At 57.9% G+C, this 23,781-nt stretch overlaps 5 protein-coding genes across 5 annotated transcripts in view; 2 read left to right on the top strand and 3 right to left on the bottom strand.

The window, feature by feature from the left end:
* Positions 1–3,936: 3,936 nt before the first annotated feature.
* On the bottom strand, positions 3,937–7,030 carry VOLCADRAFT_92627 (uncharacterized protein; the record flags this gene model as incomplete). Its single annotated transcript, XM_002952039.1, has 3 exons — positions 3,937–4,431; positions 4,851–4,923; positions 7,011–7,030. 3 exons carry the CDS (start codon positions 7,028–7,030, stop codon positions 3,937–3,939), a joined length of 588 nt encoding a protein of 195 aa, XP_002952085.1.
* A 798-nt stretch (positions 7,031–7,828) lies between these two features.
* Positions 7,829–8,871, bottom strand: VOLCADRAFT_92628 (uncharacterized protein; the record flags this gene model as incomplete). Its single annotated transcript, XM_002952040.1, has 2 exons — positions 7,829–7,890; positions 8,385–8,871. 2 exons carry the CDS (start codon positions 8,869–8,871, stop codon positions 7,829–7,831), a joined length of 549 nt encoding a protein of 182 aa, XP_002952086.1.
* Positions 8,872–9,157: 286 nt separating this feature from the next.
* On the top strand, positions 9,158–15,754 carry VOLCADRAFT_105330 (uncharacterized protein). Its single transcript, XM_002951969.1, has 11 exons — positions 9,158–9,493; positions 9,817–10,039; positions 10,325–10,678; positions 11,043–11,168; positions 11,526–11,761; positions 12,204–12,585; positions 12,973–13,029; positions 13,793–13,950; positions 14,243–14,369; positions 14,661–14,805; positions 15,229–15,754. Exons 1-11 carry the CDS (start codon positions 9,282–9,284, stop codon positions 15,276–15,278), a joined length of 2,070 nt encoding a protein of 689 aa, XP_002952015.1. The 5' UTR covers positions 9,158–9,281; the 3' UTR covers positions 15,279–15,754.
* A 79-nt stretch (positions 15,755–15,833) lies between these two features.
* On the bottom strand, positions 15,834–20,616 carry mot46 (uncharacterized protein; the record flags this gene model as incomplete). Its single annotated transcript, XM_002952041.1, has 9 exons — positions 15,834–16,476; positions 16,753–16,941; positions 17,352–17,582; positions 17,936–18,163; positions 18,506–18,581; positions 18,894–18,996; positions 19,287–19,382; positions 19,841–19,951; positions 20,391–20,616. 9 exons carry the CDS (start codon positions 20,614–20,616, stop codon positions 16,282–16,284), a joined length of 1,455 nt encoding a protein of 484 aa, XP_002952087.1. The 3' UTR covers positions 15,834–16,281.
* Positions 20,617–21,113: 497 nt separating this feature from the next.
* VOLCADRAFT_92631 (uncharacterized protein) overlaps positions 21,114–23,781 on the top strand; it is a gene marked incomplete at both ends in the record, with an annotated part of 8,508 nt that continues 5,840 nt past the window's right edge. Inside the window, 5 exons of the mRNA XM_002951970.1 lie at positions 21,114–21,344; positions 21,968–22,129; positions 22,827–23,022; positions 23,075–23,385; positions 23,475–23,543. Of these exons, the coding sequence (XP_002952016.1) occupies positions 21,114–21,344; positions 21,968–22,129; positions 22,827–23,022; positions 23,075–23,385; positions 23,475–23,543 (969 nt within the window). The remainder of the gene's footprint in view (positions 21,345–21,967; positions 22,130–22,826; positions 23,023–23,074; positions 23,386–23,474; positions 23,544–23,781) is intronic.

A 23,781-nucleotide genomic window follows, 5' to 3' on the forward strand; every position in this document is an offset into this window, starting at 1 on the left:
GCATGCATGCAGCTCTACTTTGTGTGCTCTCCTGGTTATTGGTTGTGGTTTTTGGCTTTGGATGATGGGATGTGGTGGTAGATGGGGGCGATGGTGTCGGAGCGAGAATCGGCTGATATGACCTTCTGGGGCTGGAGGGGAGGGGTACCTCCCCGGGGGCAGCTGGCACCCGTGTGGTGGTGGTGGTGGTGGTGGTGGCGGCCAGGGGGGTGCATCGATAGTGGTTTCTCTCGCCACCACTACCAGCAGAAGCAGCGGCAGCAGCAGTTGCCACTGGTGGAGGTAATAAGCGATGGAGAAGACTGAAAGACAGCTTGTTGGGTGTCGCGTTGTGCTTGTTGCTGCCTGTGTGTGTGTTTTGCCAATCGAATCGAATGTTTTGGACCTGAACAGGGTGCATATGGCATAGGGGCTTTCTCCCCCTCGGGCCGTACCCACGACGTTACATACATACAAGACTCTCCGGCTGACTGCGCCTGCGGTAGGTAGCTAGGATGTGGTGATGGTTCGTGTCGAACCCCGCCCTGGAAAGCCCAGCCCAATATTCCACAGGAGGGGGGAAGAGGCGGCTTGCCACAAGTTACCGCAAGCCGACTTGTGTTTATGGCTGCCAACGATACTCCTTGGAGGGGGGTTGGGTAGGACAGCAACTCCTATGTCTCGATGATGACGCATCTCCAGTTGCTTTTGTCTCGCGATGGTGGTCGTGGTGGTGGTGATGGCAAAGGGAAAGGGAAAGGGCTGTGGAAGTGCCTGTGGTGGGTTGTCATATCATATCTTGCAGGTTACGGAGGGGGTTTTATCGCTTTCGAGGCGGCGCTGGAAGGAGCCACCAGATGCCGCTGCGAGGCTGACAGAAGCACCGAGCGTCGTTGCTTTAAATTGTAGGTACTTGAAAGATGTGCGAAGAGTGCATAGCATGGCTATACAACTTATATGACACTACTATGACCAACGTCACGCAAATTGGCAAATCACATTATTTGCGCGGCGTGAGTTGTAACCAAAAAAATATATGCTTCCATTCTACTTTTGTGAAGCTCCTTTAGGGGAAGCGCTGGGTGGACCAGGGTTTTATGGGTTTTGCGGCTTTTTTCAACGTTTATAAGTAAAAACATGTATTTCCCCCTTCACCAGTGAAATAAGATTTGAGTCAGTTCATTTTATGCAAAAAGCATGGCAAGCATCCTTTTGAAATACGTTATCCATGGATACTCGTTATGGGTGGTGCCTCAAAGATTTGCTGTAATTTTGAAAGCTGTGAATGGGCAGCTAGGGTGTCTAGCTGCCCGCTGCCTAAAGGATGCATGCACAGCAGCTGCGGCTGAGAAAAGCGCTAATCCAGCCACCAAACGGCCTTCCGACAGTCTGACAGCCAACTTACAAATGGGAATTTGTTCACCAAAGGAAATTCCCACAGTAACTACTTGGCCACTAACAGATTATGGGGGAACACAGAAAGCACTAATTCCGGGCATTCCACCGAGCGGTGACGGAGCGGTCATGATGGTTTGCTGTGGCGGTAATGCTGGCGGTGGTGGCGGCAGTACATTCGGGACATGCATGTGCCTGTGTGTGTGTCGAGCCGATTTCAACACTACCAGGAGTTTCGTTTTGGTGTCGACACCAGGCGATTGGGTGTTCGGAAGGCCGTTCAGGAGCCGTTTGCCGTTAGACGGTGTAGTCCGCCCTGCCATCATGGCGCGGTGCGGTGCGGTGTGGTGTGTGGGGGTTCCGTAGGTTTGGTGTTTGGGTTTTGAAGCCAACAGGGGGCGGTACAGGGGGGCAGATGTTGTGCGTCACCATACATAGGAGTGGTGGACGTATCCTGACGGCGGCGGCGCCCAACAGTCCAATACAAACCAAGGAACCAAGGACTGGCCAACTGCTGCGCTGATGTGAATAGACACAGAATGAGTGCGCCACCTTTCTTAGCATCTGATTTGTAAAGGCAATCCTGAAACGTCTGACGGGATGATAATACAAAAAGAGCCGGAAAGGGACTAGCTAAAAAGGTTTGCATGTAAAAAAAACCACTTAAGGACCATTTTAGAGCCGTGGCTATCTAAGCGACCCGTGTTAAACGTTAAGAGCCGTCACAGTTTTCTTCCCCAGTCCGAGGCCAAGGCACCACTGGACGAGCAGACATACATACAGACATACACAGCACTATAGCCGCTTAGAGCTTAAATGGCAGCTTTCTCTCTCTTGCCCATTCAAGGTGAGTGAGCTTAGACCTCGGAGGAAATGTATCCAGACAGGCGGGCGAGACGCGCAGTAAAATTTTGGTCAAGGGGAGGGCTCCTGGACTCTCGGCCCGTACTCGCCACGAACGTACTCTGCAAGGCATTTCTACTTATCTGCCATCCAGCGACGCACACACACACACACACATGCCTACGCAAATACACACAGGGCGGGAAGGCGGCGGGATAAAGCCAACCTTGCGGAGGGCATGTTCGAAGCCTGTTTGAAGGATAGTGCAGTCCAGCTGCAGATTTTATTCATGAGGCAGGTAGTGGGGACGGCACGGCCATCCCACAGGCTGTTGTACGCGGAGCTGGCTGAACTCCCCTTACAATATTACATGGTGACGCAGATTCTCCGTTTCTGGAACCGCCTTCAAAAGCAAGTGGGATCCATTGCTCATGCCGTTTTACGGCAGGAGATAACCGATGCCCTGACCAACCCGGAATGGGAGGGTTGGGGAATCTCAATGTTACGACTGTTTTCCTTCTTGGAGTGCAACATTTGGAGCGGAATACCGCAAGAAGTCGTGGGGGGTAAAGGAGCGTGTTGACTGGTTGTTGAGTAGACCTCTACCCTAAGGAGCGATAATAACGGCACTAAGAAAGCGTTTGATGAGTGGCTGGGACCATACGCGTCTGACTGTCTTGCCAGAGGAGTACCCATCAGATGGGAAGCAACCGGGAGTGCAAATGGCGAAGTATAAGCACTGGATGGGGCTGCCCTTTTCGGGAGCCGCAGCCGTCATGTGGCCAACACATGCTAAGGTTTTCATTCCTCGTTTAGCACATCGTAAGCTAATGCAGTTTCGTTTATGTTGCTGGGCTTTGGAGGCAAACAGAGCACGAAGGGGCAAGTACCATGTCCCCAGGGGGCAGCGGTTTTGCCACTGTTGTGGTACTAATAGCCGAATTGAGGATGAAAAACACGTGTTATTGGAATGCCCAGCCTATAATGATATTCGTGCTGAAGAGGGATTTGATCATCAACAGAGCATGTTGGAGGCCATGCAATGGGAACCCGCACGTCTGGCGAGGATGTTGGAACGTATGTGGGCTCACCGAAACTCAATTACCCCCTTTGGACGCTAATCTGGGCTGATGTGCAGTGTTTTTCCTTTTCTCCGTGGCTTTTAGGCGTTGTAGTATTGCCCTTGGGCCTTCGGCTCGTATGGGTAGTCTTACAGGTATGGGGTCACGCACCCCCCAACCATGTAACACACACACACAAATACACACACCAAAACGTCGTGGGGTTAAAAAATGTCTTCGGCCCCCCCGACTGCCCGCCTTAAAGCCCCCCGAGCAGCATTCCACGAACTCCACTCTGGGCTGTTTGTAGCAGCGCAGTGCAAAGTGAAGGGCCTCCCGTCCAAATACACATACACCAGCTGCCGCACGCCTCACGATATTTCCACTGCATGGAGCTCCCCTGGCTCACCATCACCACCACCACCACCGGCGGGGTGAGCCACTACCATCATCACCATCATCACAGGTCCTCTGCTGCCGATTTGAATTACATCGTGCCAAGAACTGCAGCCCAACAGCTTCATGTCCCCACGTGGGTCCCGCCGGCCGAATCTTCTGCACTTTGTCTGCTCCGTCAGTCCTGTCAACCTGAGTCTGCTGCAAGATGCCATAGAACCCTAAGACACCAACCAGCAGGCTTTCCCGCACTAAATTAGCTTCACACACTGGGCGCTTCAGCCTGCTCAGCCTGCGGAACCTGCACAGCCAGCACAGCATCATTAACTTGATCGGTGGGGGTGGTGCCCGCCGAGGGCGCTGGGCCGCTTCTCTCTGACGGGTTGCCGGGTGGCGAAATATCCGCTGCGTGGGCAAGCACCTGGCCATCAGGTGGTCGCCCGTCATCGGGAGTGTCGGCAGCAGCGGGCAGCGCACCCACGATCACGTAGTCTTCATTTCCGCAGCTGGGCGCCTTGGGCTGCTCGGCGCTCTCATGGCCGTTGCGCTCCGGATGCGGGGAGGTGCTGGCGCCGCGGGGCGCCACCCCAGCGGCTTGGCCGGAGAAGATGGCCGGACCGTTGAACACACCGAAGGGCAGGCAGACCCAGCGCTGCCAGGCGCTCACGGTGGGCTCGTTGCCGGGGCGCTCGTTGTCCGCCATCGCCAATTTCAAAGCAAAACTACTAGGGCTGACCCCACCTCCTGCTACTGCCAACTGTGGCAGGGACAAACAGAAGCAGGAACAGTGCGCCAAGAAGGGAGATCAAGCGATATAATCGGGCGTGTGCGCAAAGATTTCGTAATTGACAACACCGATAACATGTTAGTATGAATCAACGAGATCGATGTAAAATAAGGAGCAAGGCCGCTTTTCATACGCAACAACAGAACGCCCGGCGAACTAGATCCGTCGCTCGCCATCGATCTGCCACAAACAGGAATCGTAATATGTATCAGGCATGAAGTTACATGCATTTGCCGCTGCCTGTGCAAATAGATAGGCGCACGGCAAGTGGGGCGGCCAGAGAGCGTGCGTGCGTGAGTCTCGGTGAGTCCACTGTTGACTTCGCGTACCGCCGAAAGCTGCCCAAGCGCTAAAACGCTTGCAGACTTTTCAAGAATTAGACTGCTTACCGTGCCTTGGTCGCCGGTGTCCAGCGACTTGGTTCCTGGGCTTGCCTCGAGGACAGCGTCGCACCGCAAGTGGCTGCGGTGGCGGCAGCGTGCGAGGGATTCACAATATAGTTCCGATGAGGAGTTGTTGTGGCTATTTGAAATGGATCGCCGGGCCCTGCAGAGTTGACGCAGTTGGCTCCGAAGCCCTTCTTGGGCCCCCTGTATCTCGACTTCCAAGAAGCTCCAAGATTGGATGACTGCGTAGATGTATCTTTTAGAGTTACTGAGTGGATTAAGACGTTTGGGGTCTGTAAAGCTTCGCTTGTGTGGTTTAGTCGCGCGTCTTGTACGCCTCGAGTGCAAGTGACGAACGCCAGCAGGCTTAGCGGGCTTCATAAGACTAAATGAATCAATCGACTCAAACATATTATGAGCTAAGGATGGCTTGCGGCAGATTCAGTGGCGTCGTGCACATGTGCTGGTCAAGGGCCCCAACCAAGCGACGAAAGACTCCAAATGATTTCCGGCGCAATGAACTCCATGAACTTCTTTAATTTCAAAATATCTATTCCTATTTCAGTTTCTGTCCTGGCGTGTATTTCCGCTCGAGACGAAGTCCGCAGGCTAAACACCTGATAATAAGATCAATTCAGGCATATCACGTGCATAGGCAAGTTAAAATTTAGGCGAATCACAATAATTTAATTTAGATAACTATCAATCCGCAAGCTATCTTGTGTACCTGGCCGTCTGAAAGGCCGTAAAACCCTCAAGGAGACTGGAGAAAGATGTTAAGGGACAAATATTTCTACAGTAAATAATATGTAAGATTTATTTCATGTTTGAGTTGGAGGACGTGTTGGCCGTTTCAGTGGATCACCCGACCGAACAGGCACGCCCGGAGACCGTCTTAACTTCATACAGAAATCCGTCTTAAATTTACATAGCTATCATTCCAATCATATTATGTCCGCCCCTCAGGTTCAGGCTTGCATGGCCGTAAGGCAAATCGGGACAAGACAGACAGCTAACAGACCAAACGAAAGTGGCTGGGAACGTGGGAACGTGGGAGCCTGGGAAATGGATTCTAAGCTGGCTTTTACTAAGCAACAATCCTGTAAGCATGCAAGACAAAATTTACATTGCGGCTGGAGCTTGAAGGGTCGTTGAGAAAGGGTCATTGAGCTCGAAGGGTCGTTGAGAAGCTGCAGAAGCAGGGTGAGCTGCGGGCCACCTCGCGCCTGCAGGCCTAGTATTACGAAGACCTCAGAACGCGTGTTCCATTGACTGGGAGGGCTTTGGTATCAACGCTATGCCGAATACAGTAGAACTATCAGGGTGCTACGGAACGTGGTTTATGAAGATTTATGATAGGGGCTTTCACCCAGCCTGTATCCCTGGCGTATACCCTCACCCCTTCAACATCGAAGCAAGGCGTAATAAACCGCGGTGATCCCCATCATCCGCTGCGGATCAGCACAAATGGGAAATTGGCATAGAACTGCACTGCACGATGCCAGCAATGACTGTTCCTGCAAGTTTATGTTCTAAGGATCAACAGGCCATGTTGGAGGCCATGAAAGGGGAGGTACGTCTGGCGAGGATGTTGGAAGGTATGTGGGCTCACCGCAACTCAGTTACCCCCTTTGGGCGCTAGCCTGGGCTGATAGAGCGGTGTTCCCTGTTCTCCGTGGCTTTTAGGCGTATGTGTGTGTGTGTGTTACATGGTTGAGGGTGCGTGACCCCATACCTGTAAGACTACCCATACGAGCCGAAGGCCCAAGGGCAATACTACAGCGCCTAAAGCCACGGAGGAAAGGAAAACACCGCACATCAGCCCATCAGTTCCGAACTCATATAGAAATATTGGCGACGAGTTCCCCCCATACTGCTGTACATTCATATCTTCCGGGGTTTTCCAACCTCCTGCCTTGTCCTTAACTTTCATTCGTTCCTCTGCCGCCCGCCGCCTGCTTCTTTGATGCGTGCATTTGAAAATGTTGTCGTGATGTCGCTGGTGTCATTCTGCATCAGCCACATAGCTTTTTAAGGGGCCGACCACAAACAGCGATGGCTGCGAAGCAGCAGCACCCACCAGCAGGCTGACCGCGTACTTGGTTTTGTCTATGGTTCCAAAAACAACGCCGACAAGACCGGCAACTTACACTCGCACCTTACCAGGTTGTCACTACATGCATTAACGCATGCTGTACACACTCTGCCGTGTCTGCCGAACCGACCATTTATGGGATACCTACATATGTGGTATCACTCAGAATACCCTCTCAATACAGGGACGCCCATCACTATACCGAACTGCAACCGCTAGGATTGCAAGAGCGGGACTGCCTAGAAGCAAACCCCAACAACTACAGCCACGCAAAGCCCGTCTCCAGCCAGCGCACGTCTCATCTTCCACGTCGGCTTGTTTTGGACGGCCCGCATTCCCACGGGTTTTAGTTGGTGTACGACGCGATAACAGAATGGGGTTATGGTTCGGCTGCCTCACTCAGTTCTGCGCTGCTTCCCACGGCTTTTAAATCGCTGCTGTCGAGTCTGGGCTGGCCGGGGGTTAGCTGGTTCCTTCGAACGCCCCCAAAGCCCCCCACTTCCCTCCATCCTTGTACTTGGGATCACAACATCACTACCTGGAGACCAAAGCTCCCAGCGAGAGGCGCTACATCCCAGTGCGGACATCCGCCTCCATTTTACTGTCGAATGCCCCCATACTGCGGTTGCCCAGAGGCGGGCAGCTGATCGCCTCAGACCCCCCGGGGCCCGTGCGCGGACTAGGAACATGGTGCTCGCATGGAATTGGGCCCTATTACAAATCCAGAAGAACCCGCCGCCACACACTCCCCCCCCAGCGTACAAGACAGGCCACAGACCAGCAGACTTGGGATCCTTAGGAACACGCAAAGCACACGTCCGAGAACGAGAGTCGTTGACCAAGCCTCTTTCCATTGGTCCACAGACGTGGCCGCAGCTGCCGTCCCTCAGTCCTCGCCTTCCTCCTCCTCGTAGCCTTCCTCGTCCTCGTCGTAGCCCTCATCATCCCCTGCGCAGCGCCGTGGGCCAGATTAGGACGCGCGGTGCGTGCGCGCACTAAGTGTTTTTGACAGCACGTGCGGGGAAGTGCAGTGCCAGATTGCGCCAGTGCGATAGATGTGGCATTTTTAGTTATTGTAAACAAATCATTATTTACGGACCAAGAACGAATGCACACACCGCACCAGGTGCTGCAGCTGCTGAAAGACAAGTGCAGCACACAGTGACAATTCGCCAACCTGTACTGATGCGGCCGCTCCCAAAAGAGGGAGGGAGGAGGGCTCCCATACTTCCTTGCAATTTGGTGCGGCACGGACACCCTTAGGCCGTGTCATGCCATGCATTGGCCCCTCTGCTGAAAGCAGACATCGCTCAGAAGTCCCTTGTCCCCAGAGGATTCCACGGCATGCTGCTGCATGCCGGTGTGCGCTACAAACGCCCAAAGCACGACCGGCAAAACCCCCAAGCCTCAGCCTTGCGGGCTTACACTCCCCCTTCCCGCACCTTCTGCTATGGCTTGCCCGCCGGGACCCGGGGCGCCTGGCGGCACCAGGAAGACTTGCCCGCTGCCGTCCTTGGGCATGATGATGCGGTAACCCATCTGTTGGAGCATCTGCAACATCGCCGTGTTGCCGCCACCGGGGCCAGCTGATGCAGCGCCGGCCTTCTCCACCTCCTTCTCGTCATAAGCATCCATGACATCATCGTGGGGCTGCACCTCCACGTCTTCATCGTCCGCGCCGACTAATAGCGGCCCTTCCTGCTCGCGCTTCACCTTGTAATTCCGACTCGGCTTGCGAGTCTCCCGAGCCGTTTCTGTTTTCTGGGCGCTGGGTTTAGGATCGGACTTCCCGGCAGCTTTTTTCTTGTTGGCCAGGTAGCGTCGGACGAGGTAGGCGACCACCGCGACCGGAAGCGCATATTGCTGGACCAGGCCTTGGGCGATGCTTAATATGGTTGGTTTTGGTTGTTTCGCTTCCCAAGATTTCATTGCAGACATGCTAGATCCAGCCTGTGAGGACATCGTGGCTGCTAGGCGCGGCCGCCAACGATTCCGACCTCAACTGACGAGGGTCAGGACTAGACTACGGGTAGCTGTACTGAAACGCCACAAATGCAAGTGCTGCAATTTTACTTTGTGATGGCCTCGCCGTGGCTTTTCCACTGCGATGTGCGAAGGTGGGCAACGTGCATACTGCCGTAACTACCGGCCACAACCTCTATTGTTTGCCAAGTCTCTCCTTTGATGTCCAATATTATAAGTCGATTACCATACGTTTCCTTCCATTACATGCACGGCAGCGCTGGTTTCTTGTGTTCAGGACATAGTCCTACTTTACAGTTTCACGAACGCGTGACGTGAGACACTTTCTTAGCATTCCTAGCGAAATCTGGTACAGTATGAATAACGCTGATTTCCGCAAGTTACTTGAGACGCCCCGTGCCGAACGGTGGGGTAACCAAACTCCAAGTAATAAACCTGATGCATCTCCAAAGCCGAAACCAAAAGGGGAGCACAAGCCGCATCGTCCTCATGGCAAGCCTGGTTTCAAAAAGCCAGCTGACAAAAGCAACGCGGAAGATGCTGAGGATGATGGAGCACCCAAGTATCGGTGAGCGCAATGGCCACGCACGTGTGACAGATCTAGCGTTTGGCACTTTGACTGCTTTGGCATTGTTTGCCGCGTGTCATGCAAAGCAAACTTTCCCATGTTCACCCTAGCCCCGAAGTTATCATCCCCGTTGACCCGGCCTGTTCATGGCAGTAGAAACTGCTGGATATGGGCACCAGGTGCCCCCCGGCAAACCAACCCTTCCCAAACCCACTCTCCCCCTCGCACATACACACCGTCCCGCACCCACATGAATGCCTATCCACCCCTATCCACCTCTTTACATCCCCCCACACCCCTACCCGCTATAACGCGCTCCGCAGCGACCGCGCCGAGGAGCGCCGTCGCGGCAAGAACCTTGACTACGAGGATGCCAGCGCGGTCCTGTCTGCGCTGTCAGGCTCCGGCGGCGTGGGGGGGGACGCGGGCGGCGATCTGGGCACCGTGGATCTCTCCAAACTGAGCGAGGAGGAAACCAAGTACCTGGGTGGCGACATGCGCTTCACTCACTTGGTGAAGGGTCTGGACTACGCGCTGCTGCACAAGGTGGGGACCCGGAAAGAAGGGAACGGGTCACAGCGAGAGTTGACGGGGGAGAGGCTGGGTTACAGTTGGGGCTCGCGACGTGGTTCATCGCCCAACAGCCCTTAATTAGCATCATCCAAAGAGGGGAAAAGAAACGACCGGCGGATGCCTGTCTCAGTTTCTTGTCAAAATTGGCATTTTCTATCCAGGTTGCCGAACAGCGTCTTGTATCCGTTGCGATTGGTTTGCCGCCATGCGATGGTGCCCTGTGCGGTGGGATATGGTGTGGTGTGGTGTACGTTACAGACACGAACAGAAATCACCAAGAAGAAGGACGATGATGGTGATGGCGACGACGACGAGGGAAGGGCCGGTGGGGGGGCGGATGCGGGCAGCAAGGCGGAGGCCGCCCGCGACGCCCAGGCTCGCGCCAACGCCCGCGCCAATGCGGCATCCGCGGCGGGGCGCAAGGAGGAGGTTCGCTTTACGGCCCCGCTGGCTCGCTCCGTGTTTAATACGCTGTTCTCTGCACCGCGCGCCAATGTACGGGAGATGTACCTGCCGCGTCGTACGGCATTTGTGTATGACTTTGACAATGAGGATTCGTTGGATACGGATATTCCCACCACGCTGCGCCGGCCGAAGAGCGAGTGCCCCCCGGTACGGCAATGTGGATTGGGGCGGGGTGGGATGGGCCGGGAGATGGGTTGGGGGGGTGGTGGTTTGGGGGCCGGTATTTCTCCCCCGGTGGTGTTGAGCTCCTGCACGATCAGATTCGTGCAGTATGCTTCTCATATTTCTTCAAGCACGGAAAAGTTAGTTGGCAGTTGGCTAGTTTGGACTGCATGGAAACGAGCTCCACGCCTTCCGGTGTTGTTGCTGCTAATGATGATGATGATGATGGCGATGGCGATGATGATGATCGTTCTTTTTCTTCTGCCTGATCTCTCTGTCTCCCTTAATCACCGCCACCATAACCACATCTCCCTTTCCATTGCCTCGTGGGGTCTTCCCCGAGGGACAGGCGGTGGAAACTCTCTTTGCGGGCATGGACGACGCCGTACTGGACCGCATCGCGCGCATTCTGTCGTACGTCCGTACAACCGCGGACGGCAAGCGGCTCAAGCGGCGCGACCGCGACGCGTTCCTGGTGAGCGCCTTGCAGGCTGCGGTCACGGCTGCGTGGGTTTAGTGTGAGCGGTAAAGTGAGGGGTAAGATGAAGGAAGCAGATGGCACGAGGGTGGCTCAAGGCAAATACAAGCAGGGATGGGCGAATGGGGAAATGGATTTCCCCTCCCCTTGCCTTCCTCCCCCCTCGCCTCACCCCCCTTGGCATGGGTCCTTGACGTCCAAATCAGGCTCAGCAAATGGATGCCGCTGCTGTTGTTGTTGCTGCACCCCACAGGATGTCGCCCACCCGAGCTTCATAACATCCCCCGCTGCCATTCGTCTGCCCATGCCCACATATTCGCCAATCCAGCCACCCCCCTGCTCACTCCCTCTCAGGGTATAAAGCACGACGTGGCCGCAGGCGGCCAGCAGGCGGTGCCCCCCACGGCAGTGGCGGCCCCTGCCCCCGGCGGCGCCACTGGGCGGGCGGCGGACGGCGGGTCCCGTCCCTCGGGTCCTGCAGATGAGGACGACGACATCTTTGGTGACGCGGGCACGGATTACAAACCCACCAGCCACAAGACCGCCAAGGCCAAGGACGCGGCCGGCCGGGACCAAGGGGGTGGACACCGGTGAGGGGGGAAACAGGGGAGGGACATGAGCCAATGTGTTTGTGGACAGGATGATGTATGGTGTTGAGGATCTTTTCCCCCGGGTCCATGGCCCCGCAGAGCCGCGGTGCTTTGCCGTTGCTGGTGTGTCGCCTACGTGCTGGGGGCTTGGGGGGCTGGGGCTGTGATTAGGTTCGCGGTGCCCGGGGCCCAGTCTGCAGGTCCCGCCACCGCTGAGGGGCGGGGGCGCTGTTCGGGGCCTCCTTATCCTGTGCTGTGAAGTCCCTGTTTTCCCTCTTACCTTAATCCTCTACCTCGCGGTGGCGCCACAACCACCCCGGCCAACTCCCCCTCCCCGGGGAGCCGCGACTGGTTAGTTATTGCTTCGTTTGAACTTCTGGAGTATCGGTCTATCCTTGGCATCAGCTTTTCTCGTGCGTGTGGTTGTCTTCCCCGTCTGCAGGCGGGGCGACGGCTCCTACTTTGATTCCAGAGACACGATGGCGGATATTCCCATGCCTGGGACTAGCATACGGCGGCCGGGGATGGCGGCAGCTGCGGAGGGCGGCGACGACATGGATCTCGAAGAGGGGGAGATGCCGCCACCGCCGCCGCCGCTGCCGCCGGCGCCGGCGCCAGGGGCAGCGGCGGGAGCCGGAGCCGGCGGCATAGCTTTCGGCGCGCAGGCAGGGGCACAATACGGTGCTGCATACGAGGTGCAAGGGTATGACCAGTACAATATGTACGGCGGTCAGCAGGGCTACGGCATGGATAGCATGGCGGCGTACGGTGCTGGGCCGCAGTACGGTGCTTCGATGTACGGCGCCGTCCAACAAGGCGCAAAGGTGAGCGCCTGTCTCGCCGTTTCTCGTCTGTGGTGTGATGCCAGTGGCGGCGTGGCTATCCCCCAGTCACTACTTCCCGTTGCTGTATTCCATGACGAGGTGTGAGGTGTGAGGTGCGAGGTGTGTGGATGAGGATGTGGATGTGGCTGGTGTCAGTTCCAGGACAGCGCCTAACCTAATGCGCCTAACCTAATGCGCCTTAACTTATGCGTCGACCTGATATTTAGATGATGTGGGTGTGGGTGTAGGGGCGGGCGAGGGTATTGACTGTATTGCAATGCAGCGCAGTGGCATAGATAAATGAATGAATGAACGGATGGTGCACGGTCTTTCTTTTTTTTCCCTCCCTCCCTGCATACGCTGCCCTCCAAAACCTGCGCGCTGCAGGTAACAGGTAACGCGTACGGCACTACGGAGGAGCCCAAATGGCGCAGTCGACCCAAGGTAAGCGGATCTGCCGGGAGGGGAGGGATCAAGGCGGAAGAGGGAGGAAGTGTGGGGAAGGTGGGAGGCGGGTGGGCTGGTGTGTATTGGCATGCCGTTGAGCTGTGACGTGAGCTCAACGGTTAGGGGAACCGAAGGGGAAGACGAAGGGATGATCCCTTTGGTTCCCCTAAAGGGGATGAACCAATGTGACAGATTTCACGACAAAAGCCCTTGAAGAAGAAGAAGAAGAAGAAGGGGCCTAAGTTTGGCAGCCCGGCAACAATTTTTTGCCGGTTAGGAGCCGAACCGCTTTGGCTGTCTCGCTTCCACTACCCTACGTGCGATGAAGAAACGGGAACACCTTTTAGGTACCGAGTAGACGAAGGCTGGCTTGGAAAAAAAGGGGGCTCCACCCGGGATATGCTCCACGACATCTGGCTGCATCTGCGTCGGCTCTGGGGACGAAATAGAGCTGGCAGCAGCTCCACTTCCCCAGCAACACCCGCGCCTCCACGCCAGTCTGCTGCGCGGCGACGACAGCAGCGGCGGGAGCAGCGGCTACCGTCACTTTGCTTGCACAAACGAGCGTCGACTTTGGTAATCGTTCAGCCTTATCGTAGAGCAGAGTAGAGCAGGGTGATCGTCACCATCATCGTCACCACCCCGCCACGGGACCATGATTGTGTTTACAATTAGCCGTCCCTATCGTCATGTGGCCAGGTAGAACTCCGCACCCGCAACCATCCCCCCCCTTCGCGGTTCTCGCTGTCTGTGACTGCAGGACGCCAAGGCTCGCGGCTTGGATGCCGAGGCGGACGACGACGCCTATGCGGAGTGCTACCCGGGCATGGCTGGCTATGTGGGCGCACTTGTGGACTCGGACGACGAGGGAGGGGACCTGAACCACATGGATTCCAAGCAGGCCAAGGGCAAGACGAGGTCAGTAAGCGGACGGGGTTCAGGCGAGGGGATGGAGATTGGGGGATTTGGGGTCAAGGTAGGAAGGGAAGGCTGGTCGCTGTCGCGGTCGTTGTGCGCAGCTGCGGTTGCTGGCAGCTGCCGCTTACACCGCTGCCTGCTTGGCAGCCTTGTTGACGATGTGGCGGCGCCGCCTGGTGCTTTGCTAAATATATGCTTGCGATTCCCTGGCGTGTAATCTCTCACGTCGCACTTTGCTTGCGTTCCGTTTTGTTGGTCTTCCTCAACCCACACCTCCACCTCCACTTCCCAGGGCTGACTTCGCCACGGATGAGGAGTGGCAGCGGTACAAGGAGTCCAGGGAGACTCTGCCTCGAGCCGCCTTTCAGTACGGAGTCAAGCGGGCAGATGGCCGGAAGAGCCACAAGGAGCTGGAGAAGGTAGGGAACGGGTGGGCCCCTCTGCCACCTGGTTGAGTGCGGTGGGGTTATCTCCCTCCCCCTGCAGCAGGTGGCACCATAGCATCTGCTGGAGCTGTGACGGACAGACAGACAGATAGACGGAAGGAAGGAAGGAAGGAATAGGACGTCGTGATGTCTGCATCGTGCTGGCTGTCAGCATATGTCCCCGGCCCCTGGCCGTGGCTTTTCATTCGAGCCTCATACTACACCTGTCCTCCCCCGTCTCCCGGTTCCCCTCCCCTTTCTTTGTTACCTCGTTGCGTGTGCCAGGGCGCCGTTGTGGAGCAGCGGCAGCGGGATCAGAAGCTGGATGGCCAGCTGCGCAAGATTGAGAGGCTGCTGCAGGACAAGGGACACGACCACGGGCAGGCGTTTGCACGCAAACCTAAGGAGAGCGAAACCGGAGCTGGAGGAGGTGGGGGCCGCGGGGACGAGACACCGTCGGTGTTCCGGAAACGGCAACGCATCTGAGTTTGTCGGAGGGATGGCGGAGCGCCTGGGGGAGGGTTGTGTGCCCTTAACAGCACAATGCTACTGGGCGGAAAGGAATGCGGATTGCGTGGAAAGTTGCAGTACTGCGGACCAAGGCTGCGCCAGGTTAGAGTTACGGCACTGCGGAGGGCGCAGGGGGCCTGCGGAGGCTGCGCTGGTCACCGTCCTTCATGAGCCAGACCGCCTCCCGAAAGGGAATGGTGTTGGACACGTCGTTCAGCTCCTCCTGTGTTAATTGCGCCTCTGCTGCCAAACGGTATGGAGAGGATGCGTGGGAGTACTTGAAAGGCCTGGCGCCTCAGCGTCGTGGCGTTCTCCTCCTCCAGTGCTGTCTGCCGGTGCTTAGCTCCGGGGTCATCCGCATGTGCGTACGAGTGCCTGGGTTGCGCTGACTAGTGTACAGAGGATATACCATGAGTTCACTGCTGCTGCACCCGGTAGGGAGGGAATGTGCGTGATTCCGTGTGAGTCCCGCCCGTGAGCCGTGCAGGTCGCCACAGCCTGAGGCGGACCGGGGCATCTATAAAGCAGCAGCAGCAGCAATTGCCTTAGGTTATATTGTGGCTACTGTACGGCGGAGGCGACGTGCGCTTCTGCTCCTGAAATTTCTTGATTGGACCAAAATTTGCGCTTTTGTGATTCGAGGCCGAGGAAGCCCTCCGCAGGCGACTTCGTTGCAACTGGGGCTTGCACCTGCTGAAAGTTAATGGAAGTCCGAATCCGTTCCAGGTTGGTTGGTTGGCCGTGATGAGGAGACATTTGGCGACACAGCGACTTTGACATTCGACCGAATACCTATTCGACCACCAATCGAGGAATTCGAGGAAATCAAGCCCTGCCGCGCTTGAGCTCAGTTGCTATAAGGTCCCGTGCTGCTCTCTCATTCCGGCTCACCCAAAACAAAGCGCTGTCACGCCCTAGAGGGGCCCTCCCGCAAAAAAGAGGGCCCAGCCGGCTCGCTCCATTACAGGGCGCAGTCGCAGCCGCAGATGGCAAAAGCAGCTCGCGCCATGCGACGCCTCTCGCCACCAGCTTCATACCTTCCCTCAGTTCAAATTCAGCCAATCCGACACATCGCGTCTTGTGCAGATGCTGAAACAAGGCTTCACGCCTCGACAAGCACGCAGGTAGATAAACGAGTTTGTCAGGAGCGACACGCGACCAAGAAAACCTAAACAACCAACGGAGGGACCCGCGGCTGGTTATAATTATGAAGTCAAGAAGCTGCCCACAAGACCAACGGGTCGTGCCAAACAAAGCGGGATGGAATGCAGCTGTTACTGCCGCCGCAGCAGCACCAAAGCCGCCTCAGCAGTAGTGCAGCAACAGCAGCAGCATCCAAGCTCCCCCTTACGGCTGCGCCTCCCTCCTTCCCCCTACCCCGCCCTCCCTGGATGCACTATTTGCCACCTGGCTTCTTGCTGGGAGGTTTAGGCTCCGGCAGCGCCACCCTGACAAACCCTGGCGCCACCCGGCTACCGGGGGAGGTGGCGACCAGGTAGCCCATGGCATTGGGCTGGGCGATGCGGGCCTCGTCCTCCGGGGAGCCGATAACCAAACCCTCCACCACCCGTTTCCCCGCCTCCAGCCCCACCTGGTGATGGAGGAGAGGGGGGAGGGGGGATGCCAAGCAGCGGGTTGGAGAGCTGGCAAGGGAAAACTGGCCCCTGGGAGAGAAAGGGGGAAATTAATACGGAAATGTTCTTTGGGGAGTTCTGGTGCAGGCAGGAGGAGAAGAGAAGGTCAACAGAGAGTGTGGATGGAGGGCTGGGAGGCAGGGAGGGGTCGATGCACCCGTCCGCTTCCCTCCCCTCCGCCCCCTCACCTCCCCTTTCCTCCCCAACCTCAATAACGAGGTCGGCCAACTTACCTGCACACTGGCCACGATCTGGCCCTCCACCCGGGAGAGTGGCAGCGCCGGCGGCAGTGTGTTGGTGGTGCTGAGCAGCAGTCGCACCCGAGTGGAGCCATCCGGCATGAGGGTGTTGACAACGAGGACCCGCAGCAGCCGGTCGGAGGGTAGCGGGCGGGGGGACTCCGCATGCAGGGTCAGGTTCACCTGGGGGGGTGAGGAGGTGGGGCGCGATAGGGGGGATATTAGGGCGCAGGGAGGAGGATGCGGGGGCATTGTGGGAGGTGTTGTAGCGGTGATAAGGGATAAGGTGAAGGAAAGATGTGGCTTGGTTCGGCCTGATTGGGCACTTGTAAGGGGCAGAAAACACGCGCACAAAAGGCCAAGAGACACGACGGTGCCCGCTTTCACCACAGGCAAGCCCCACGTTGCGTCCGCTCGGCAACGGCGCTAATTGCCCAAGTGCGCATGAGACGCACCACACGCGCGGCCGCGGGGCCCTTCTACATTCCCAGCCCCCTCCCTCCCTCCCTTCTTCCCGCTCCCTCTATCAAGGGATATCCCCCGCAGAGGAGAATGGGCCCTACCCCTTTTCCCTCCCTCCCCCTCCCCCCCACCTGCCGCCCCCACTCCATGTCGGCCGTGCGCCAGACGTGGCCTGGCTGTGGCGGCTGGTTGATCACGGGTACCACCGCGGGAGCTGCATGCGCGGAGGAGGGCTTCTTGCCGCCCGCAGTCGCCCCTCCCCGGGCATCTGCCCCCGGGGCCGGCGATGTGGGGGGTGGCAGGCGCTCCTGCAGCTGTGCGGAGATGGTGAGGGGAAAGGGGCAGGGCTCTCCAAGGACCACCTGCAGGGCGGTGTGGAGGACACACAACGGGCGGAGGGAGAGGGGAATGAGGTTTTCCGTACCATCGCCGTGGGTCAGAAGTACCCGGACTTCTGAAGTGGAGTGCAGAGTCCAGACGGTGACACTTTTGGATGCAATTGTGGATGAAGCCCCAGGTGCTTCACGTCATGTTTAAAAACTGAGATGAGATGAGCCAAGGGCCCCTTTCTCTTCCTCGCCCGAGATCGAACCGAGGTTCCCCCAACAGCTTCTCGCCGCGCAATTTCCACATCTCCAGCACATTCCATTGCCCCAAACCCAAACCCAAATCCCAAGACCAAACACCTAGCGTAACAGCCGCCGCCTTCACTCACCGGCAATGGCGTGGCCACCTCCGGCTCCCACCCCGCCCCGCGGGCTGTGGAGGGCGCCTTGCGGCCCCCGGCGGCCTTCTTGGGGTCTTCTTCTGAGAGCCACGTGATGGTGAGGCCCGTGGGTATGAGGGCCGGAGCACCCGCCTGGAACTGCCCCCGGTAGGTGAGACCGCTGCGGGCCTGGAACCACTCGCCCTGGCCCTGGTACAACCCGCGCTCCCATTCGCCCTTCGCGTGACATAGGTGGCGGGGAGGGAGGGGAGCGAGGGAGGAAGGCATATGCAGGATGAAAAAATGGGGGGAGAGGATGGGGGGAGGGATGGAGAAGGCTGTGAGATGGTGGGGTGAATGGATGGGGCCCTGGCCGGCGGTTGGGGCGGGTGCGGATATCAGATGGTTGGGTGTCTCTCACGGGATGGCCCCCTGTTGGTCGGGTGTGATCCCCACCGGGCGCAACGAGCCACTTCGGCCGCCAGACAGACCCGTCCTCCCTCCTCCCTAAACCTGTCCTCCATCCGTCACCGTCTATCTCCACCCCATCCGCCATCCTAACCCCACCCCTCCCTTTACCTTATACCAGCTGCCGTCTGCGTAGGTGCACTCGCCGTAACCGGTGCGCTGATTGTCCGCCCAGCTGCCCTCGTATCTGACCACACAGCGTTCCGGGACACACAGCCCGCCCGCCGGGTGAGCGGGGGCAGGTTTGGCGGGAGAGAGCGCGTTGGGCGGCGTGTTGGGGAAACCAAAGAGCCCCCACCCCAAACACCAGCTATCTCAGATATTTCATCCCTATCCCCTCCTTCCTTACTTCAGGTCTTCAGGCAGTCTGGTGGCGAGGTGGACAGGCAGGTAGACAGGCACTGACAAGGGGCCCTTGTCCTGCCCTGCCCCTTCAGAGGGGGTCTCTAACCCCTCCACTCCCCTCCCCCTTTCCCTCCAGTTGCCCTCCTCCACGCACCTGCTTCCATCCGCGCACGTGACCACCCCCTTGCCTTGGCGTTTGTGGTTGACAAAGTCCCCCTCGAACACATCCCCGTTGGCGAATGTGTACACACCCACTCCTGCAGACAGACAGACAGGTAGACAGACGGACAGACAGACAGATAACGGTAAGAGGAGGAGCGCACCAGGGGAGGGGACCCAGGGGGAGAGGAGGGGAGAAAGAGGGTATGACCCAAACAATGACCCACCCAGGTGAGCCCTTCGATTCCAGAGCGCGGTGCTCCGCTGCAGCTGAGCCACTTCCCACATGTGCCCATCACAAATCCACCGCACCCTAGGCCATTCATTTACAATACACTCGTCCTCCATTACCCCAGCACCTCTCGCCCCAGGCCTTCCTCCCACTCACCTTGGAATGCGTTGTGCACCAAGGGCCCCTGGTAGGTGTCCCCGTTGGTCAGCCGCATCACTCCGAAACCATGCATCTCCCCCATCTCAAATGTCCCTGCCAGGAAGACAACCAGCAACACATGTTGAACAGTAGACGGGGATGAACAACATCACTGACACAAATATGACTATGGTGCTGTACCACATCACCAGAGACAGCGCAGCAAGCCAGCCGGGGACAAGCAGGGTCAAAGGGACATGCCGTGCCGTGCCGTGCTGTTAGCTTTTGCTTTGAGGCGTGTGGGGATTGAAATCGGCCTTACATCACATGAGGCTGGTGTTGGCCCGCAGCATCAGACTGTTGTGATCCCGGAACCCGCCTCCACGGCGGCTTCCTGGTGCTGCTTTAGCGTCCTGTGGGGAGGTGAGGTGCTGTGAGGCCCCGCCTGATCCCCCCGCCGGAAATCCTCATCCACCCCTCATCCCGCCGTTTGCAGTATTGAGCCCTCACCATCCCAACACAGCCCGCATCCAAGGTTCGGCAGACACACGCATGCACGCACGCACACGCACCGATGTAGACATCGCCGTTTGCGAACCTCCGGGTGCCCTGGCCCACGATTTCGCCCTCAACGAACTCGCCCTCGTAGTAGGCTCCGTCGCGCATGCTGAGCTTCCCAAGGCCTGAGGAGGAGCAGCAGGGGGAAGAGAGGGAGCGGTAGGGGAGTTGCCGGGGCGTCGCGTGAGGCGTGAGACGGGAAGGGAGGCTAAGGAGTGTCAGGCTTTGGCCGCTGTGGTTCGGGCCCGGTTTCTGGGTGGGCGGCAGTCAGGCCGCGGGCTGACCCACCCTTAACCCCGAGGGGTGCGTGTTGTACCATGGTGTGAACAAGGCCCCCGAGATCCTGCCTGGCTCTTCCTTTTGCTGCATTTAGTTTAGTTTGTCTTTGAAGATATTACGATGCGAATACTGTTTCTGATAGTGAAGAGCAGGAAGCTTGTGGGCAGAGCAGGCCTCCAAAGCGCAGCTGAGGCTGAGAGTTGGTGGACGGGGCGGGAGGAGAAAAGGTGCGCGGGAGGGTTCAAGGGTTCGGTTCCCGCGTGCGAAGCATTACTTCTGTCTTACCGTGTTTCTTTCCGTTGACCCATTGCCCCTCGTACTTGAAGAAGGAATTGGGATAGGTGTAGCTTCCAAACCCGTGTCGACGGCCCGCGACATAGTCCCCCTCGTAGCATCGATCGAGCTCGATGCCGCGGACGCCCGTGCCTAAGCTCGGTGCTGTATAGAATGTGTTAGATCCAGCTCGCTCCGCGGTAGATGACGCCGGGTCGGCCGGTCCTGCTGCTGACATGCTCTAAGGATGACGGGTTACCGAGGACGAACGAAGGAAACGAGTAGCATTATAGCAACCTTAAACAAGTATTCATATTAGTTTTTGGGATGCGATAACCATTCGTATGAAAAGACGTTTAGGAGTAAAGACAATTTTAGGTTGCCTGGAACGAGAAGAAATGAAAATTAGAGCTCTCCTGGTGGGATGTCTTTTTGTCGGGATTGTAAACTACGACAACTATGGCGCATCTGAGTACATCCGCTGCCTGGAAGTGTGCAAGTACTGCCAACCAACGACACTGTTGAGCAGGCAACTAACAGGTTGCAAAGACCACTCGCAACCCGCAAAACAACGCCTACATAATATCTTCTGTTCTGTTGCAGGAAAAGCTTTTTCAAAATCCGAGTATAAACGGCAAAATCTGTCGCTTTCGTGGCTGCACCGTTCCAACCCTTGTGACGGAACCTCTCGTACATTTATAAAATGGGCATGTAAGCACGCCTACAATTAATTGGATGCCCTTACTGCTGCGCCCTAGTCCCGCGGCAGGGCGCGCGCTGGCGTGGCGCGGTAGCAGTCATGACGCAGCTGCTGTTTCACGTGTGACGCTGACTCCGCTTGCTGCCCTTCGGCACCTCTTTCGGGACCACACTTCCGGCTACCAACCGCCTAATGGCCACCACGGTTCTCAGCGCCATCGTCACCACCTGCACCACCACCACCACCGGCATCCCAACCAGCGAAAAGTGAGCACGCGAGCTCATTCCACTATGCCTCACTCCATTCAGCCCTGGCGTCACATCGCATCTATTGACGCATCTCCATCCCTGGCTTTGGTCTTGCCAGGGCGGTATTGCCGTGTCACCACATTGTACTCAACCGTGACATGTGCCACCTGCTGGTTGCGGCACTGGCAAGCTTTCCAAAGTTATCGTCATCCATTGGCCCATGTCGTTAGGTTAAAGCCATTTTTTTCTTCAGCCACGCAGTGTCACTTGACGCCACCGCGCCATTGGCCCTCCATAATTCCATCCTCACTGCTGGCGAAGACAACGTCCACCCTCAGGAAGCGACACATAACACAACCATCCTGGCATTATCGTATCTAGCCATTTGCCTGGTTGAACCTGTAGGCATCAGTCATCAAATAGCTGCTCCATCTTAGCTGTCGCATAACCCGGACCCAAATCCCAAGCGGCGGGGAACCCAAACGCTCCAAACCCCGGGTGCGGGTTCGAAAAGGTCAATTTCACGGCGGATGGCAGATGGCCGAGTTTCGGATTTCTCCCCCGGATCCTCCCCTCCCCTCTCAAACACACACAAACACACACAAACACACACCCGTCCCCGGCCTTCCCCCCACCCGAAGGCATCCGAGCTCTCCCACGACTGGATGTCCTTGTATCTGGGAGCCAAGCTAGCGCTGTGGTCCGGACTCTGCTATTTCCCGTACGACACAATACCTCGTACACTCCAGGAGGAGGGTCTGAAGCTGGTAGCGTACGGCCGTACGAGCTTCACGTGCTGGTGGGTGGGCGGGCATCGCTGCGTGGGTATGGGTAACTGGCTGGTAAACTCGATTCCTTTTTGAAGCCTCCAGTACCCGCTCACACAGGCCCCTTTAGGCGGATGAGACACTCGCCGACCTCCCTAGTGGGTACTTCCGTGGTCCTCATCCCGAAGGGGGGAAGGGGGGGAAGGGCTGGCTGGGAAGGGCTGGCTGGGAAGGGCTGGCTGGGAAGGGCTGGCTGGGAAGGGCTGGCTGGGAAGGGCTGGCTGGGAAGGGCTGGCTGGGAAGGGCTGGCTGGGAAGGGCTGGCTGGGAAGGGCTGGCTGGGAAGGGCTGGCTGGGAAGGGCTGGCTGGGAAGGGCTGGCTGGGAAGGGCTGGCTGGGAAGGGCTGGCTGGGAAGGGCTGGCTGGGAAGGGCTGGCTGGGAAGGGCTGGCTGGGATTGGGTGTTGGCATTCCTGCGGGTTTCTTCACGTTAATGCGCAGCCCTTGTCGTCCGTTCTGACGGTTTGCGCCTTGCGCCGCGCACTGTTTATAGTTTTGCTTGTGCTGGATTGGTGCCCTCGTGCCTGCTGCTACTGCTACTGCTGCTGCTGTTGCTGCAGGTATGTGGCTGACGGCTACGTGGATTTTGAGGCCCTGCCCCGCCGCGCCTTCCCCCGCGTCCCGCCCCGGCCCGAGTCACCACAAACCCTCCATGCCCCGCATCCCCCCGGACAGTGGCATCAGCTGCACGAGCACCCCGGCGATAAACGCGGCAACATCCGCCATGAGGTGGCCTCGGCCATCAGCACGAACACCAGCATTAGGACAGACACCTATGGCCCCGGTAGCAGCAGCATCAGCATCAGCAGCAGTACTGGCGATGCTTCAACAGGGCGCCCTCTGCGGCCCCCTTTGGAGCCATGGGGCCGCGGTGGGATTAAACCTCTCACAGGCGGCAATGTACAGGATGTCGTGCCTGGCAGTCCTGCTGCTGCTTATGATGGTAATAATGGTGGGGAAGAGGGCGATGCTTCGCAGGGTGCTGGCAGCGGCAGCGGCAGCGGCGGGCATGTCCGCAACCACACACCCCCACCGGGACGACATGGTCGTGGCCTGGGCGGCGGTGGCGGCGGCGGTGGCGGCGGCGGCGGCGGCCACACGCGCCGTGATGACCTGCACCTGCACCTGCACCGTCAGCAGCCCACGCTTCACCTCAGGGTACCCCGCGTTGACTTGCGACCTCACAGCGGAGAGGGAGGAGGAGATGGCGGCGACGGCGGCAGTGGCCTGGGAGGTGGTGGCGGCGGCTGTTCCCCTTCGGCTGCCGCGGCGGTTCCTCTTCACTCCCCCTCCAATGGTGGACCTGACCCCACAACCCCCCAGATCCCCGGTACCCGCTGTCGGTTCATCTTCCTGCGCGGGGTGCAGTGGGCCGCTCCTGAAACCAACACGGTGAGGTGCTGCTGCTGGTGGTGTTGGTGGGGGTGGGGTGGGGGTGGGGGTGCAGGTGGGGTGGGGTGGGGGTGGGGGTGGGGGTGGGGGTGGGGGTGATGGTGATGGTGATGGTGATGGTGATGGTGATGGTGATGGTGATGGTGATGGTGATGGTGATGGTGATGGTGATGGTGGGGGTGGTGGGGGTGGGGGTGGGGGTGGGGGTGCTGCTTCTGTTGTTATTGTTGTTGTTGTT

This window comes from Volvox carteri (genome assembly GCF_000143455.1).
Source record: "Volvox carteri f. nagariensis unplaced genomic scaffold VOLCAscaffold_27, whole genome shotgun sequence".
Lineage (NCBI taxonomy): Eukaryota > Viridiplantae > Chlorophyta > Chlorophyceae > Chlamydomonadales > Volvocaceae > Volvox > Volvox carteri.

Coding starts and splice junctions, on each gene's coding strand:
- VOLCADRAFT_105330 (XM_002951969.1), top strand. CDS start 9,282: ATGAATAACGCTGATTTCCGCAAGTTACTTGAGACGCCCCGTGCCGAA. Junction 11,169..11,525: donor GCGACCGCGACGCGTTCCTG/GTGAGCGCCTTG, acceptor ACTCCCTCTCAG/GGTATAAAGCACGACGTGGC. Junction 12,586..12,972: donor CCGTCCAACAAGGCGCAAAG/GTGAGCGCCTGT, acceptor TGCGCGCTGCAG/GTAACAGGTAACGCGTACGG.